The sequence below is a fragment of the Nerophis lumbriciformis genome, linkage group LG01 (genome assembly GCF_033978685.3).
Source record: "Nerophis lumbriciformis linkage group LG01, RoL_Nlum_v2.1, whole genome shotgun sequence".
In the NCBI taxonomy this organism is placed as follows: domain Eukaryota; kingdom Metazoa; phylum Chordata; class Actinopteri; order Syngnathiformes; family Syngnathidae; genus Nerophis; species Nerophis lumbriciformis.
The window spans coordinates 65,626,972-65,646,042 of NC_084548.2; the positions used below are offsets into that span (position 1 = coordinate 65,626,972).

Sequence of the window (19,071 nt, forward strand, 5' to 3'; positions counted from 1 at the left end):
ATGCCCCTTTTAGACAAAAACATGTCGTTTAACCTAATATATGCACATTTTGACCAAATAGATGCATTTTAAACCTAGTTTGTGACTTTTGACCTAATTAATGCCCCTTTTAGACAAAAACATGTCCTTTAACCTAATAAATGCATATTATGACCAAATAAATGTATTTTAGACTTCGGGTTCGGGGGAATTTGCCTGTCTTGACGGGACTTTTGATCTAATAGATGTGTATTTTAACTAATATGTGTATCTGTGACCTAATAGATGCATCTTTAAGACATATGTCTTTTGCCCTGATTTGTCACTTTTTATCAAATAAATCTGTCTTTTAGACAAATGAATGTCTTTTAGACAAATTAATGTCTTTTGACCTAAAAGATGCATCTTTTCAACAAATATATATCTTTTGATTTTAGGATGTGTCTATTGACCTATTACTGTAGAAGTGTCCTTTACACCTAATTTGGAATAAAAATGCCCCTTTTAGACAAAAACATGTCGTTTAACCTAATATATGCATATTTTGACCAAACAGATGTATTTTATACCTAGTTTGTGACTTTTTACCTAATTAATGTCCCTTTTAGACAAAACCATGTCCTTTAACCTAATAAATGCACATTATGACAAAATAGATGTATTTTAGACCTAATTTGTGATTTTTGACCTAATTAATGCCTCTTATAGACAAATACATGTCCTTTAACCTAAAAAAAATGCATATTATGACCATATAGATGTATTTTGGACCAAATTTTGACCAAATGTGTGACTTTTGATCTAATAGATGTGTATTTTAACTAATATATGTATATGTGACCTAATAGATGCATCTTTAAGACATATGTCTTTTGAATTTGTCACTTTTTATCAAATAAATCTGTCTTTTAGATAAATGTATGTCTTCTGACCTAAAAGATACATCTTTTTCAACAAATACATGTCTTTTAATTTTAGGATGTGTCTATTTACCTATTACTGTAGAAGTGTCCTTTACACCTAATTTGGCTAAATATTCCCCTTTTAGACAAAAACATGTCGTTTAACCTAATAAATGTATATTATGACCAAATAGATGTATTTTATACCTAGTTTGTGACTTTTTACCTAATTAATGCCTTTTTGACAAACAACGTGTCCTTTAACCTAATAAAAATAACATATTATGACCAAATAGATGTATTTAGACCTAATTTTGACCAAATGTCTGACTTTTGATCTAATGGATGTGTATTTTAACTAATATATACCAAAGACTACAAAAAATGGGACCCATTGCCTGCCTGCTTGGCACTCAGCATCAAGGGTTGGAATTGGGGGTTAAATCACCAAATGATTCCCGAGCGCGGCCACCGCTGCTGCTCACTGCTCCCCTCACCTTCCAGGGGGTGAACATAAGGATGGGTCAAATGCAGAGGACACATTTCACAACACCCAGTGGCCAAATAGATGGATTTTAGACCTAATTTTGACCAAATGTGTGAATTTTGATCTAATGGATGTTTATTTTAACTAATATATGTATCTGTGACCTAATAGATGCATCTTTAAGACATATGTCTTTTGACCTAATTTGTCACTTTTTATCAAATAAATCTGTCTTTTAGACAAATGAATGTCTTTTAGACAAATGAATGTCTTTTGACCTAAAAGATGCATCTTTTCCAACAAATATGTGTCTTTTGTTTTTAGGATGTGTCTATTGACCTATTACTGTAGAAGTGTCCTTTAGAACTAATTTAGCCTAAAAAATGCCCCTTTTAGACTAAACTAACTAAATTAACCTAATACATGCATATTATGACCAAATAGATGTACTTTTGACCTCGTTTGTGACTTTTAACCTAATAAATGCATATTATGACCAAATAAGTGTATTGTATACCTAATTTGTGATTTTTGTTACCTAATGAATGCCCCTTTTAGACAAAAACATGTTCTTTAACCTAATATATGCATATTATGACCAAATAGATGTATTTTAGACCTAATTTGTGATTTTTGACATAATTAATGCCTCTTTAAAACAAAAACATGTGGTTTAACCTAATAATTGCATATTATGACCAAATAGATGTATTCTTTACCTAGTTTGTGACTTTTGGCCTAATTAATGCCCCTTTTAGACAAAAACATGTTCTTTAACCTAATATATGCATATTATGACCAAATAGGTGTATTTTAGACTTAATTTGTGTTTTTTTACCTAATTAATGCTTTTTAGACAAAAAAAAACATGTCCTTTAACCTAATAAATGCATATAATGAACAAATAGATGTATTTTAGACCTAATTTGTGAGTTTTTACCTAATTAATGCCTCTTTTAGACAAAAACATGTGATTGAACCTAATAAATGCATATTATGACCAAATAGATGTATTGTATACCTAGTTTGTGACTTTTGGCCTAACTAATGCCCCTTTTAGACAAAAACATGTTTTTTAACATAATAAATGCATATTATGACCAAATAAATGTATTTTAGACCTAATTTGTGATTTTTGACCTAATTAATGCCTCTTTTAGACAAAAACATGTGATTTAACCTAATAATTGCATATTATGACCAAATAGATGTATTGTATACCTAGTTTGTGACTTTTGGCCTAATTAATGCCCCTTTTAGACAAAAACATGTCCTTTAGCCTAATAAATGCATATTATGATCAAATAAATGTATTTTAGACCTAATTTGTGATTTTTGACCTAATTAATGCCTCTTTAAAACAAAAACATGTGGTTTAACCTAATAATTGCATATTATGACCAAATAGATGTATTGTTTACCTCGTTTGTGACTTTTAGCCTAATTAATGCCCCTTTTAGACAAACATGTTCTTTAACCTAATAAATACATATTATGACCAAATAGATGTATTTTTGACCTAATTTGTGATTTTTTTACCTAATTAATGCCTTTTAGACAAAAAACATGTCCTTTAACCTAATAATTGCATATTATTACCAAACAGATGTATTTTAGACCTAATTTGTGATTTTTTTACCTAATTAATGCATCTTTTAGACAAAAACATGTGATTTAACCTAATAAATGCATATTATGACCAAATAGATGTATTTTAGACCTAATTTGTGAGTTTTGACCTAATTAATGCCTCTTTTAGACAAAAAATGTGATTTAACCTAATAATTGCATATTATGACCAATTAGATGTATTTTAGACCTAATTTGTGATTTTTGACCTAATTAATTCCCCTTTCAGACAAAAACATGTGATTTGGCCTAATAAATGCATATTATGACCAAATAAATGTATTTTTGACCTAGTTTGTGATTTTTTACCTAATTAATGCCCCTTTTAGACAAAAACATGTTCTTTAACCTAATGCATATTATGACCAAATAGATGTATTTTAGACCTAATTTGTGATTTTTTTACCTAATTAATGCCCTTTTTAGACAAAAACATGTGATTTAACCTAATAAATGCATATTATGACCAAATAAATGTATTTTAGACCTTATTTTGACCAAATGTGTGACTTTTGAGCGAATGAATCCGTCTGTGTACTTTAATCCAATAAACGTGTAAACATATGCGTCATTTTAGACAGATATCTGTGCAGTTGAGTTCTGTACAGTGTAGACACGTCAGACCCACCAAAGAGACAGCAGAGCTACAAATGTGGGCCGAGTCTGAACATGTCTACAACTTGTCACTTCCATTTAGTTTTTTGTACGGAGTTCCTTTAAGAAGCTTCACACCAGAAGCCGCGCCCCCTCCCTTATTCATTATTACCTCCCCCAAACAAAACGTCATCACAGGACCAAGTCACTGATCAACATCCCCCGCATGCAGTCATTCATTTTCACCAGCCAATTAGTGAGCGGCGTTAGCACGGCGGCCGTTAGTGCTCCTGTTAGTGGAGGGCGGGAAGATAAAAGGACAGACACATACTGTACATGAGTACAGCCCTCACATTTTTAACTAATCTTGTCAAGGGACAATACTATACAAAGTCAAGTTGGATATACTTAAGAGTAGTCAATGTGCAGCTTGGGTAGATTTACTCTCCACTGAAAATACCCAACTCACAGCCATTTGTGTCAAAATATCTGGCAACACGAGCAAGTTCAAGCATGCACGAGTGCCGCCGGGACCGGGGAGCCGCGGTTCATTGAGGCTACACGGACTACTCTGTAGTACACTTTAACAGGAACTGCAATATTGCCTATCGTTCACTATCAGTATGAGAGACAAGAGGATATAAATTTTTTTTTTTTTGCATTCTGACTAAAAATGTTCTCGTTCTATGTGGCTAGCAATGCAGCTAATGGGAGCAATCAATTCTACCCCTAAATCACTTTAAAAATGCATTCAAAAACCACCAACAATACTTCATTTATGTTCTGTAAGCCAGTGCTTTTCAACCTTTTTTGAGCCAAGGCACATTTTTAGCGTTGAAAAAGTCCGGAGGCACACCACCAGCAGAAACCAAAACTCGGTTGACAGTAAAAAGTCGTTGGAATTGTTGGATATGAATTTAAGCCATAACCAACTATGCATCACTATAGCTCTTGTCTCAAAGTAGGTGTACTGTCACCACCTGTCACATCACGCCCTGACTTATTTAGAGTTTTTTGCTGTTTTCCTGTGTGTAGTGTTTTAGTTCTTGTCTTGCGCTCCTATTTTGGTGGCTCTTTCTCTTTTTTGTTTGGTATTTTCCTGTAGCAGTTTCATGTGTTCCTTTAAGCGATATTTTCTACATCTACTTTGTTTTAGCAATCAAGAATATTTCAGTTGTTTGTATCCGTCTTTGTGGGGACATTGTTGATTGTCATGTCATGTTCGGATGTACTTTGTGGACGCCGTCTTTGCTCCACAGTAAGTCTTTGCTGTCGTCCAGCATTCTGTTTTTGTTTACTTTGTCGCCGATTCAGTTTTAGTTTCGATATGTATAGCCTTCCCTAAGCTTCAATGCCTTTTCTTAGGGGCACTCACCTTTTGTTTATTTTTGGTTTAAGCATTAGACACCTTTTTACCTGCACCCTGCCTCCCGCTGTTTCCGACATCTACAAAGCAATTAGCTACCGGCTGCCACCTACTGATATGGAAGGGTATTACACTGTTACTCTGCCGAGCTCTAGACAGCACCGACACTCAACAACAACACATCATATGCAGATTATAATTACTGGTTTGCAAAAAATGTTTTTAACCCAAATAGGTGAAATTAAATAATCTCCCACAGCACACCAGACTGTATCTCACGGCACACTTGTGTGGTTGAAAAACACTGCTGTAACCTGTATAATAACCAAACTGTAGCAACTTTGTTATTGTAAGAGCGAACACTGGGGGACTATTTTTTTAGCGTAGTAACACATCGGCGTGCTTCGGTATTAGCCAATAAAGCTAGCTACGTAAAGGGATAAGCTAGCTTCTACGTCAGTCAGCAGCTGAATCGCGTTTGAGTTTGTGATGCACAACACAATGGATAAGACACCAATCTTACGGACAGAAAAACGCAAGCAATCAATTTAAATTTTCTGTAAAGTATTATTTCATGTTTTGTTTGTACACACTGTAGTTGTAATAACACGCATGGTGCGCTGCGTGTATCATGATCAATATTATAGTGACTCACTCGATTAATAGTTGTGCGTTTGGTCCAGCTGGCCGGGGATGTTATTTTCCGGTTTATTTGGGTCAGCACTCCATTTAAGTCGAAATAGCTTTGCTTCAAATTCCACATCTACAGCTTCGTGTCAGGCTGAGCTCACTCTCTCGGCTTCCGTCTGCTTCAACATCTCACCCTACCTTCGTGCTCGCTTCTATAAAGCAGCAGTTCATCCTCCGTATATTCAGCTTCAAAAAGATAAGGTTGTGAATCCTCATTTGTCCAAAAATAGTCGTCTCCGTTGTCTATTACCAAGTCTGCCATGATTACAACACACTTGCGTTTGTTTCCGGAAGAAGGAACACACATGTGCTGCTGGAAGTCGTAAGTGCGTTGCTATGGAAACGGAAATAAATGCGCCGAGGACTCAGCAATGTTTAAAATGAGCAAAATACGGTAAAAATTGAACATATTGGTATGAAAGTGTCTGTTACTACATTATATATATACTTGCAGTGTGTATATTGTACATATTACATATTGTTATGAAGGTGTCTGGTACTACATTATATATATACTTGCAGTGTGTATATTGTACATATTACATATTGTTATGAAGGTGTCTGTTACTACATTATATATATACTTGCAGTGTGTATATTGTACAAATTACATATTGTTATGAAGGTGTTTGTTACATTATATATATTCTTGCAGTGTGTATATTGTACATATTACATATTGTTATGAAGGTGCCTGTTCCTACATTATATATATACTTGCAGTGTGTATATTGTACATATTACATATTGTTATGAAGGTGTCTATTACTACATTATATATATTCTTGCAGTGAGTATATTGTACATATTACATATTGTTATGAAGGTGTCTGTTACTACATTATATATATACTTGCAGTGTGTATATTGTACATATTACATACTGTTATGAAGGTGTCTATTACTACATTATATACATTCTTGCAGTGAGTATATTGTACATATTACATATTGTTATGAAGGTGTCTGTTACTACATTATATATATACACTTGCAGTGCGTATATTGTACATATTACATATTGTTATGAAGGTGTCTGTTACTACATTATATATATATACTTAGTGTGTATATTGTACATATTACATATTGTTATGAAGGTGTCTGTTACTACATTATATATATACTTGCAGTGTGTATATTGTACATATTGTTATGAAGGTGTCTGTTACTACATTGTATATATATATATATATATATATATATATATATATATATATATATATATATATTTAGAGACTTTGAAGGCTACAACGATGACTCTTATTAGCCGCATCTTCCAAGTGTTTTTTTTAATCATCTTTAAAATAAAGAAATAAATACATGTGATTTCTTGTCTCTCATAATGATTGTGAACGATAGGCAAAATTGGAAAAAAAGAAGTGCAGTTCCCCTTTAAGTGTACTTGTTATAGTATTTGGGAGGACTGTACTCAAAAACATGACACGTATATTTTCATGATGTATATAGCATTAGAGGGTGGTGCGACTGCGGCCAATCAGATTAGTAGGCAATTGATTGCTCTGGATTAAAAGCTGCGACGACGCATGCTGTAAGAATCCTTCGTACCTTAGAGTTTCCCTGTCAGGTGTGGGGGAGGGGTCAGAAAGCAGACATGACGTCACCTGGGTGCATCGACGCATCACTGCAAGGTTTAAAGGTCACCGCCACCACCACCACCACTTGGGCGCAACCGGACACACGTTAAATTGCTAACTTGATGACACGATCGGGAGTCACTTTCTGTTTGAGGGGCAACGAGGAGCACGCCACTTTGCTTTGGATCCATCAAAAATGTTGGCGACATTGGAATGTTCTGGCAGGTCAAATGTGACATGATGCACCGCCGCGCTAACACAACAAACAATGGCCGTCGGCGGGGGCGTGGCCTACTGCAGTACCTTCCACTGTACCTGTTGAGGGACGACACCAGTTTCTTAATAGCGGAGCCGTCGGAATCCGTCACTCCCTGCAGGAGGATGATGTCACAGCGGCAAATAATCTGCAAAGCGGACGCTCACTTTTTAGTAAGTAACGTACAGAAGGTGTGTGTGTATGTGTGTTCTTGTATTTCTAGCCTTCTTGAGACATCAACTAGGAAAAGTAGCTTCCATATGAGGAGGTGTGAACAAGTGATGACATAAATCATGGTCCCAATAACATTGCATCTAATAGAGAATGTCTCATTTGCACCCCTGGTGGTGACATCTATCAAAATGAGGGTGGTCCCAAAATGAAGGGATTTTTCAAATTGACTGTGTTGCTTTTAAAAGTGCTACCCCTCTGGTTAACATATGTAAAAACAAGTGTGTGTAAGAAATGGAAATGCGTCCCCTTTGGCCAAAATTAATTTAAAAAAAAAAGATAATAAAAAAATAAATAAATTATATATATATATATATATATATACACACACACACACATTTATGTATATATATATATATATATATATATATATATATATATATAAATAAATACATTTTATATATATATATATATATATATATATATATATATATATATATATATATATATATATATATATATATATATATATGTATGTATGTATGTATGTATGTATGTATGTATGTATGTATGTATATATATATATATATATATATATATATATATATATATATATATATATATATATATATATATATATATGTATGTATGTATGTATGTATGTATGTATGTATGTATGTATATATATATATATATATATATATATATATATATATTAGAGATGCGCGGTTTGCGGACACAACCGCGGAGTCCGCGGATTATCCGCGGATCGAGCGGTTGAAATAAAAAAAAAATTGATTTTATCCGTGGGTCAGGTCGGGCGGTTGAAATTTAAAAAAATTAGATTTTAAATAGATTCAGGCGGGTGGCAGTTAAACCAATTCGGAAATATATATACATAGTTAAATGTTGTTACCCACATACGAAAAACGAGCAGGCACCTGCAGCATATGCCACAACAGAAGAAGAAAAAAAAAAGAGATGGACACTTTTACGGAGCGGAGAAGGGACGCCTCGCCGGGGTCCGGGACCGAGGCCCCTTCCCCCGAAAGGGCCCCACCGGGAGCCGTAGCTGAGGTGATCCGCGAGAAGGGCCCGACGCACATCCAGGGTCACCACCGCGCCCACCGCACCGACACCCCGCCTCGTCAGCCTTCGCCGCGGCCGGCGTCACGCGCAGCAGGTAAGCAGCTTACCTGCCCGCCACCCCCGTGGCCGGGGGCTCGTAACAGGGGTCACTCCGCGCTGTCCGCCCGCGCAGCTTACCTGCCCGCCACCCCTGTTGCCGGGGGCGCGTAACAGGGGTCACTCCGCGCGCAGTGCGCTCACGAAATGGGTGGGGCTCACCCTGGTTGATATAGACAGCAGGACGGTGGCCATGGAAGTCGGAACCCGCTAAGGAGTGTTTAACAACCCACCTGCCGAATCAACTAGCCCTGAAAATGGATGGCGCTGGAGCGTCGGGCCCATACCCGGCCGTCGCCGGCAGCGAGAGCCTCGAGGGCTAGGCCGCGACGAGTAGGATGGCCGCCGCGATGCGCGCTGAAGCCTCGGGCGCGAGGGACATCGCACCTCCACGCGCTTGGAGGTGCGCTCAGCGCGGCTCCCATATGATTGCGCACTGGTGTGCATCTGGGCCGTGACAGCGTGGCACGCGAATGTCTCTGCTGCATTGGATCAGTCTCCTTTCTTTTACAGGCAAAAGCTTTATAACCTCACTAATGCCTCACTAATGCCTTGCATCGTCTATATTAGATATATAACAACAAGCTGGTGCGGGCGGGTGCGGGTTTTTGATTAAATGTTAGATCGGGTGGATGGCGGATGGTTGACGACTTTCTGATGCGGTTGCGGATGAAATAATTGCCTATCCGCGCATCTCTAATATATATATATATATATATATATATATATATATATATATATATATATATAAACATTTATGTATATAAATATAAATAAATAAATACATTTTATATATATATATATACTTATTTATATATATGTATAAATATAAATATATATTTATATATAAAAATATATATACATTTATATATATAAATAAATAAATATATATATACATTTATATATATTAAAAAAAATATATATATATATATATATATAAATAGAGAGAGAGAGAGAGAGACAGAGACAGAGACAGAGAGAGAGAGAGAGAGAGAGAGAGAGAGAGAGATACTGTAATAACTTTACGTAAATAATGAAGATTAAAAACCAATTACAAACAAAAAATTCAAAATTAACTAAAAGCATACCTTTTTTATATTTGCATATTATGTATATATTATTAATGTTGTAAATAATAAATCTTTATATATCTAGAAAATGCCTCCTAAAAAGGGAGGCATTTTTTGGAGGGCTCAAGAAGGTAACAAATACAAGAATAGGTCTGTAAAAATTTGAAGTGCTCCCCCTCTGGTCAATATATGTACTAACAAGTGTGTGTAAGAATTGAAATGCGCCCCCTTTGGCCAAAATGTATTAAAAAAAAAAAAAAAGTAATATGTATATGGAGACATACTGTAATAACTTGAAGTAAATAATGAAGATTGAAAAACAATTATAAACAAAAAGTAAAAAATAAAAAAATTAAGTAAAAGCTTACCTTTTTTATATTTGCATAGTATGTATATATTATTAATGTTGTAAATACACATCTTTATATATCTAGAAAGGGTGGTCCTAAAGAGGGAGGCATTTTTTGGAGGTCTCAAGAAGGTAACTAATACAAGAATATGTCTGTAAAAATTTGAAGTGCTCCCCCTCTGGTCGATATATGTACCAACAAGTGTGTGTAAGAAATTGAAATGCGCCCCCTTTGGCCAAAATGTATTTAAAAAAAAAAAAAGAATATGTATATAGAGACATACTGTAATAACTAAGTAAATAATGAAGATTAAAATCAAATTACAAACAAAAAATTCAAAAAAATGTACTAAAAGCTTACCTTTTTTATATTTGCATGGTATGTATATATGATTAATGTTGTAAATAATACATCTTTATATATCTAGAAAGGGTGGTCCTAAAGAGGGAGGCATTTTTTTGGAGGTCTCAAGAAGGTAACAAATACAAGAATATGTCTGTAAAAATTTGAAGTGCTCCCCCTCTGGTCGATATATGTACTAACAAGTGTGTGTAAGAAATTGAAATGCGCCTCTTTTGGCCAAAATGTATTAAAAAAAAAAAAAAGAATATGTATGTAGAGACATACTGTAATAACTTTAAGTAAATAATGAAGATTAAAATGTAATTACAAACAAAAAATTCAAAAAAATGTACTAAAAGCTTACCTTTTTTATATTTGCATGGTATGTATATATGATTAATGTTGTAAATAATAAATATTTATATATCTAGAAAGGGTGGTCCTAAAGAGGGAAGCATTTTTTGGAGGTCTCAAGAAGGTAACAAATACAAGAATATGTCTGCAAAAATTTGAAGTACTCCCCCTCTGGTCAATATATGTACTAATAAGTGTGTGTAAGAAATTGAAATGCACCCCCTTTGGCCAAAATGTATTTAAAAAAATAAAAATAAATTTGTGTATAGAGACATACTGTAAGAACTTTAAGTAAATAATGAAGATTAAAATCAAATTACAACAAAAAATTCAAAAAAATTAACTAAAAGCTTACCTTTTTTATATTTGCATGGTATGTATATATGACTAATGTTGTAAATAATAAATCTTTATATATCTAGAAAGGGTGGTCCTAAAGAGGGAGGCATTTTTTGGAGGGCTCAAGAAGGTAACAAATACAAGAATGTGTCTGCAAAAATTTGAAGTGCTCCCCCTCTGGTCAAAATATGTACTAATAAGGGAGTGTAAGAAATTGAAATGCGCCCCCTTTGGCCAAAATTAATTTAAAAAAATAAATAAATATGTATATAGAGACATACTGTCATAACTTGAAGTAAATAATGAAGATTAAACACCAATTACAAACTAAAAATTAAAAAATGTTTAAAATTAACTAAAAATATTTTTTATATTTGCATAGTATGCCCGCGACCCCAAAAGGGAATAAGCGGTAGAAAATGGATGGATGGATGGTATATATTATTAATGTTGTAAATACACTTCTTTATATATCTAGAAAGGGTGATCCTAAAGAGGGAGGAATTTCAAGAAGGGCAGGTCTCAAGAAAGTAACAAATACAAGAGAGTGTGTGTGTGTGTGTGTGTGTGTGTGTGTGTGTGTGTGTGTGTGTGTGTGTGGTACCCGAGTGAGCGTGTGCAGCACTTTGAAGTTCGCCGCCTTCTGCGAGTTGAAATTCTGCACATTGTAGGCACAGATCCTGAACTCGGAGACGGCCCCGCCTCCGACCACCGCGGACAGGAAGGCGAGGAGGAGAGGTAGACGAGGAGCGCGCTCCCTCATGGTGGACTGTGGAATAAAACACACAATCGCCGGCTCGTTGGTACGGGAGGTCACATGTGGAGGGAGCGCACAACAGCACATGTTTAACGGCGCGCCCTGCCACTGCTCTCACCTCCTCCCCCTCCCCTCCCAGCATGGCGCCTCCCTATTGGCAGGCGTGCAGGCGACGGGACCGGTAAAGTGACTTGTGCATTATCAACAACTGTCACCTTCTCCTAAATCACAATCCAATAAGACCCTCCCCCCCTTTTAGTCTCGCTATACCAGACCTTTTCCACCAAGGGCCACATAACTTAAAGTCAAAGTATGCGGGGGCCACTTTCATATTTATTTCTGTTTTGAAAAAAAGACATTGCAGTATTTTCCGGGCTATATACATCAGCCGCACCCACTAAATTTTAGAAAGAAAAACTTTTCCATATACACCAGTGGTCCCCAACCTTTTTTTAGCTGTGTATGGTATTTTTGTTTCTTTATTTTTTTTTTTGTCGTAAAGAAATACAATCATGTGTGCTTACGGACTGTATCCCTGCAGACTGTATTGATCTATATTGATATATAATGTATACAGTGTGTTTTTTATGTTGATTTAATAAAAAAAATAAATTAAAAAAATTAAAATTTTAAAAAATTATTGCTTGTGTGGCCCGGTACTAATCGGTCCACGGACCGGTACCGGGCCGTGGCCCGGTGGTTGGGACCACTGATATACACTATATCGCCAAAAGTATTTGGCCACCTGCCTTGACTCACATATGAACTTGAAGTGCCATCCCATTCCTAACCTATAGGGTTCAATATGATGTGGGTCCACCTTTTGCAGCTATTACAGCTTCAACTCTTCTGGGAAGGCTGTCCACAAGGTTGCGGAGTGTGTTTATAGGAATTTTCCACCATTCTTCCAAAAGCGCTTTTGGTGAGGTCACACACATATCTGTTGTACACATTTACTTTGGAAAAGAGAAGTGTGGGATACTTCTCTCGCTGCCTTATTTGTATTTGACTTTATTAAATGTTTAAGTTGAATTTTATTAAACAAAACCAGTTTTCTTTGAAGTAATACGGAAATGTATCACATCTGTTTATATATTTAAGTAGTTAATCACAGAACTGGCACCTAATGTTATTATTTGTCATGTCTGTGTAATCATGTTTTGTTTTAGTCATGTTTTGTTTTGTTTAGTTATTGGACTCTTTAGTTTCTGGCTTTTCACTCTCTTGTCTTGTTTCCATGGTTACCCATTAGTTTCACCTGTTCCACGTTTGGACTCATTGTGCACTCTTGTTTGTCACCATAGCAACCCATTAGTTTTCACCTGTCACGTCACGCACCTGTTTTCGTTAATCATGTCTGTAGTATTTAAGTTCATTGTTTTCAGTTTGTCTTTCTGGCGACATACCACATTTATGCTCTTCACATTCCTGACACTTGTTTTTTCATGTCCATCTTTCATGCTGCAACTTTAGTCCAAGCAAAGTAAGTTTTTGTTTATTAATGCTATAGTCTTTTGGTTTCATAGTTTATTCTCCGCCACTGTACGCGCTTTTCGTTTGTACTTTTTTTGATAGTAATAAACAATCATGTACTCACATTTCTGTCTCGCCCGAGCCAACTTTCCGTTGCATTCCGGAAAAGCAAACACCCAGGACCAAGTCTTGACAGTATTGATTTTGAATGGAATATATTCTGAATCAAATAGTTAGCCCAAAAGATTCACAGCCCTAATATTTTATGACTTGAGAGTACATTTTACAATTTACAATCATGAAAAGGGCTAAAAAAATATTTTTAATGGAAGACAGTCAAAAATATATATTTTGAATAAACAAACCCATTAAGACACTTAAAAATACACTATATTGCCAAAAGTATCTGGCCACCTGCCTTGACTAAGCTTGAAGTGCCATTCCATTCCTAACCCATAGGGTTCAATATGATGTCGGTCCACCTTTTGCAGCTATTATAGCTTCATCTCTTCTGGGAAGGCTGTCCACAAGGTTGCAGAGTGTGTTTATTTTTTGACCATTTTTCCCAAAAGCGCATTGGTGAGGTCACACACTGATATTGGTCGAGAAGGCCTGGCTCTCAGTCTCCGTTCTAATTCATCCCAAAGATGTTCTATCGGATTCAGGTCAGGACTCTGTGCAGGCCAGTCAAGTTCATCCACACCAGACTCTGTCATGAATGTCTTTAAGGACCTTGCTTTGTGCACTGGTGCACGGTCATGTTGGAAGAGGAAGGGGCCCCCTCCAAACTGTTCCCACAAGGTGGGGAGCATGGAATTGTCCAAAATGTTTTGCTATCCTTTCACTGGAACCAAGGGGCCAAGCCCAACTCCTGAAAAACAACCCCACACTATGATCCCTCCTCCACCAAATTTCACACGGCACAATGCAGTCCGAAATGTAGCGTTCTCCTGGCGACCTCCAAACCCAGACTGGTCCATCAGATTGCCGTGATTCATCACTCCAGAGAAGGTGTCTCCACTACTCTAGAGTCCAGTGGCGACGTGCTTTACACCACTGCATCCCAGGCTTTGCATTGGACTTGGTGATGTATGGTTTAGATGCAGCTGCTTGGCCATGGAAACCCATTCCATGAAGCTCTCTGCGTACTGTACGTGGGCTAATTGGAAGGTCACATGAAGTTTGGAGCTCTGTAGCAACTGAACTGTGCAGAAAGTCTTTGCACTATGCGCTGACCCCTGTCTGTCAGTTTCCGTGGCCTACCACTTGGTGGCTGAGTTGCTGTTGTTCCCAAACTCTTCACTTTTCTTATAATAAAGCCGACAGTTGACTTTGGAATATTTAGGAGCGAGGACATTTCACAACTGGATTTGTTGCACAGGTGGCATCCTATGACAGTTCCACGCTGGAAATCACTGAGAGCGGCCCATTCTTTCGCAAATGTTTATAGAAACAGTCTTTATACACGTGTGGCCAAGTGATTAGGACACCTGATTCTGATCATTAGGATGGGTGGCCAAATACTTTTGGCAATATATCAGTCGCACCGGACCATAAAGGCACAGTTGTGAAATGAGTCATTTACACATAAATATTTAATAAATGTTTATCTACATACCTCCACAGTGACGTTTTGGTGAATTTACTGTGGAATTTGTGAAACTGAAACAAAAGAAAAAGAATGCCATTGTAAGTTAATAACACAAACACAGACACTTGTAGACGTGTTAGCATACTAGCTGATGCGAACGACGCTGGCTTCATCCCGTTACCATAGCATGTACAAATATGCACGATAGCACACGTGGGACGCTTTGGTGAGTATAAATTGTTTGAGTTATATTGTAAAACTTACAAATGTTGCTTGGAGTGATGAAAGAAGAATCCATACCAGTAGAAAAGCTACGGACAATTAGAAGACAGAACGGCACTTCTACTTCCGGTTCAACGCTTTGAAGGGGATCCGCACTTTTTTTTTTTTAATTTTGCCTATCGTTCACAATCCTTATGAGAGACAAGAAGACAAAAGTTATTTTTCCCCCGCTTTCTAACATATAAAAATGGTCTCGTTCTAGGTGGCTAGCAATGCAGCTAATGTGAGAAATCAATTCTACCTCTAAATCACTTCTACAAACCCCGTTTCCATTTGAGTTGGGAAATTGTGTTAGATGTAAATATAAACGGAATACAATGATTTGCAAATCATTTTCAACCCATATTCAGTTGAATATGCTACAAAGACAACATATTTGATGTTCAAGCTGATAAACTTTTTTTTGTGTGCAAATAATCATTAACTTTAGAATTTGATGCCAGCAACACGTGACAAAGAAGTTGGGAAAGGTGGCAATAAATACTGATAAAGTTGAGGAATGCTCATCAAACACTTATTTGGAACATCCCACAGGTGAACAGGCAAATTGGGAACAGGTGGGTGCCATGATTGGGTATAAAAGTAGATTCCATGAAATGCTCAGTCATTCACAAACAAGGATGGGGCGAGGGTCACCACTTTGTCAACAAATGCGTGAGCAAATTGTTGAACAGTTTAAGAAAAACCTTTCTCAACCAGCTATTGCAAGGAATTTAGGGATTTCACCATCTACGGTCCGTAATATCATCAAAGGGTTCAGAGAATCTGGAGAAATCACTGCACGTAAGCAGCTAAGCTTGTGACCTTCGATCCCTCAGGCTGTACTGCATCAACAAGCGACATCAGTGTGTAAAGGATATCACCACATGGGCTCAGGAACACTTCAGAAACCCACTGTCAGTAACTACAGTTGGTCGCTACATCTGTAAGTGCAAGTTAAAACTCTCCTATGCAAGGCGAAAACCGTTTATCAACAACACCCAGAAACGCCGTCGGCTTCGCTGGGCCTGAGCTCATCTAAGATGGACTGATACAAAGTGGAAAAGTGTTCTGTGGTCTGACGAGTCCAAATTGCTTTTGGAAACTGTGGACGTCGTGTCCTCCGGACCAAAGAGGAAAAGAACCATTCGGATTGTTATAGGCGCAAAGTTGAAAAGCCAGCATCTGTGATGGTTTGGGGGTGTATTAGTGCTAGGGGTGTCCCGATCCAGGTTTTTGCACTTCCGATCCGATACCGATATTGTTTTTGCACTTCCGATCCGATACCGATACTGACCGATACTGGTCTATCCGAGCATGTATTAAAGTTTAAAGTTATTTAGCCTACTTAGTTGTCAGAATCATGTTGAAAAGGGTTTTAGTACTCTTGATAACAACTAGCCAGCTGAATTAGGGGAGTTTGAATAATACACAATGGTTGGTAACAAGAAACTGACCTGTTTATTCAAGGATAAACACAAAATAGACAAAATTATACATGACAAACAGAAATGGCATCATTGAACTAGGGCTGGGCGATATGGCCTTTTTTTAATATTGCGATATTTTAAGGCCATATTGCGATACACGATATATATCTCGATATTTTGCCTTAGCCTTGAATGAACACTTGATGCATATAATCACAGCAGTATGATGATTCTATGTATTTTGATTGATTGATTGAGACTTTTATTAGTAGGTTGCACAGTGAAGTACATATTCCGTACAATTGACCACTAAATGGTAACACCCCAATAAGTTTTTCAACTTGTTTAAGTCGGGGTCCACTTAAATTGATTCATGATACAGATATATACTATCAGATATATACTATCATCATAATACAGTCATCACACAAGATAATCACATTGAATTATTTACATTATTTATAATCCAGGGTGTGGAGGGGGGCGCCGGATGTAAGTGTCAAAAAGACAGCCAAAAGAGTTTGATATGAGAATAAATCTAAAGTTAAAATATAGGGTAGAAATGCACCCATTTGCAGGAAATGTAGTCTTGATTTTCAAAATTTTCTTTCAAGGCTTGCATGTCTACATTAAAACATTCTTCTTCATACTGCATTAATATATGCTACTTTTAAACTTTCATGCAGGGAAGGAAATCACAACTAAAAAAATCACTAATTTTTTCATACGGTGTTGATGTGGAAATGTTTGCCTCGGCATTTTGATGGTGTGGACGTGTGGCACCGAATGGAGATAAGCGTCTCGACAGACGTTACAATATTTTAACAATGATGACGAAAACGGTTTTCTCTGTCGTGTCCGTGTGTCGAAAATTGTTATGCGCTTATTTTTTTATTTGATTTTGTGCGTGGCATAGATTTGCCGTGCGCAGGACGTTTGAGCAGGCGCGCACCTTAGCGTTTGCACTAGCATCACAGCTAATGTTAGCCATGCTGCTACCTCTCTGCTCGAAGAGGAGGTATACGTATGTGACGTATGACGTGACAGTATGTGACGTGTGTAAGAAGGTGCGCTTGCTGTCTGTGAGAGGGAGACACGGGAAAGAGTGAGAAGAGCCTGTCGTGTAATGCCAGCAGCTAAAAGCAACTGAGTGAGAATCCACAGACCTGTGGATGTGTTGAAGGTGTGCTGGAAAATGCGGAACGGAAATTAGGGAGCAGCAGAAAAGTGGAATGTATTATTTAAGTCGGTGCGTTGGAAAACACGGACCGGAGTTTTTTTTTAAACTGGATCTGGATCGATCGACATTAATGCTGCAAATGTTTTATGCATGATATTCTCTCGTCAGTCTGAGCTATTGTATAACCTCCTTCTCCAATGGCCCCACCAACCAAAACCGTTAAGAATGATTTACAACAAAGCACTGAAGAGTCTTGATAGAAAACCTATTGGAAGACACTATTTGCCAAGTTCTGTCGAAGGTAAAAATACTTATTTTTGAATATCTGATCAACTTGTGTCTTCTAAAACTATTATGTAAGTGTTTGAACAAGCCAGCCCCTCCTGTTTGTCAGCAAGCTTCTACAGTAACACAGTTTTCATGAGTAATCCATTACAAAAGATCTGACTGAGACCGAATCGTACTCATGCAGTGTTTTAAAAACATGACGAGACTGAGTCACCAACGCATGGGATTCTTTGCTTAGGCACTCGATTCCGCTGAAAACAAACTGGTTTGTCTTAGAAAAACATCTTTTGGACAGTTAGCCTTTTCTGTCTGTGGCCCTTATCAGTGTTCATTTTGTTGACTAAAAATGTCCGTTTAAGTTATCGTCAAATACCTATTTTCCGTGACTACAATAGGACGATAACTAGGGATGATGTTCAAAAACCGGTTCTCCCGATTGTTCGATAAGAAAAGAACCTATTCCATGGATTCTAATCCCTTTTTGAGAAACGGTTCCCGTTATCGAAGCCACTATAGTAAAGAAAAAGATTTGGTTCTTTATTCGAGTCCCTGGGAATGAATCCGGTGTCACAGGAAATGTCCTGTGGCACGTCACAGGAAATGAAATAGCTCAGTCATTCGGCGGCAGATACAGAAGCGGCAACAACAATGGACCAGAAAAAAATGCTCCACGGCATGGCTTCAATTTACTAAGAAATACGACAAGGAAACGGCTATCTGCAATTATTGCCAGGCTTCGCTTTCCTGTAAGGGGAGCAGTACAACAAACATGTTGAAAC

General features: G+C 37.1%; 1 protein-coding gene across 5 annotated transcripts in view; it reads right to left on the reverse strand.

Moving 5' to 3' along the window:
* Positions 1–19,071, reverse strand: part of LOC133571850 (deoxyribonuclease-1-like 2) — a 55,022-nt gene that overhangs the window by 20,764 nt on the left and 15,187 nt on the right. The window contains exons 2-5 of one of the 5 annotated variants that reach the window (XM_061924388.1): positions 15,161–15,204; positions 11,917–12,081; positions 7,561–7,649; positions 7,217–7,228 (exon numbers count right to left, since the gene is read on the reverse strand). In XM_061924388.1, coding sequence (XP_061780372.1) covers positions 7,217–7,228; positions 7,561–7,649; positions 11,917–12,075 — 260 coding nt within the window. In that variant the 5' untranslated portion in view covers positions 12,076–12,081; positions 15,161–15,204. Of the gene's footprint in view, positions 1–7,216; positions 7,229–7,548; positions 7,650–11,916; positions 12,082–15,160; positions 15,205–19,071 lie in introns of all 5 variants that reach the window. The other 4 variants (XM_061924367.1, XM_061924394.1, XM_061924383.1 and 1 more) reach the window with 4 other exon arrangements.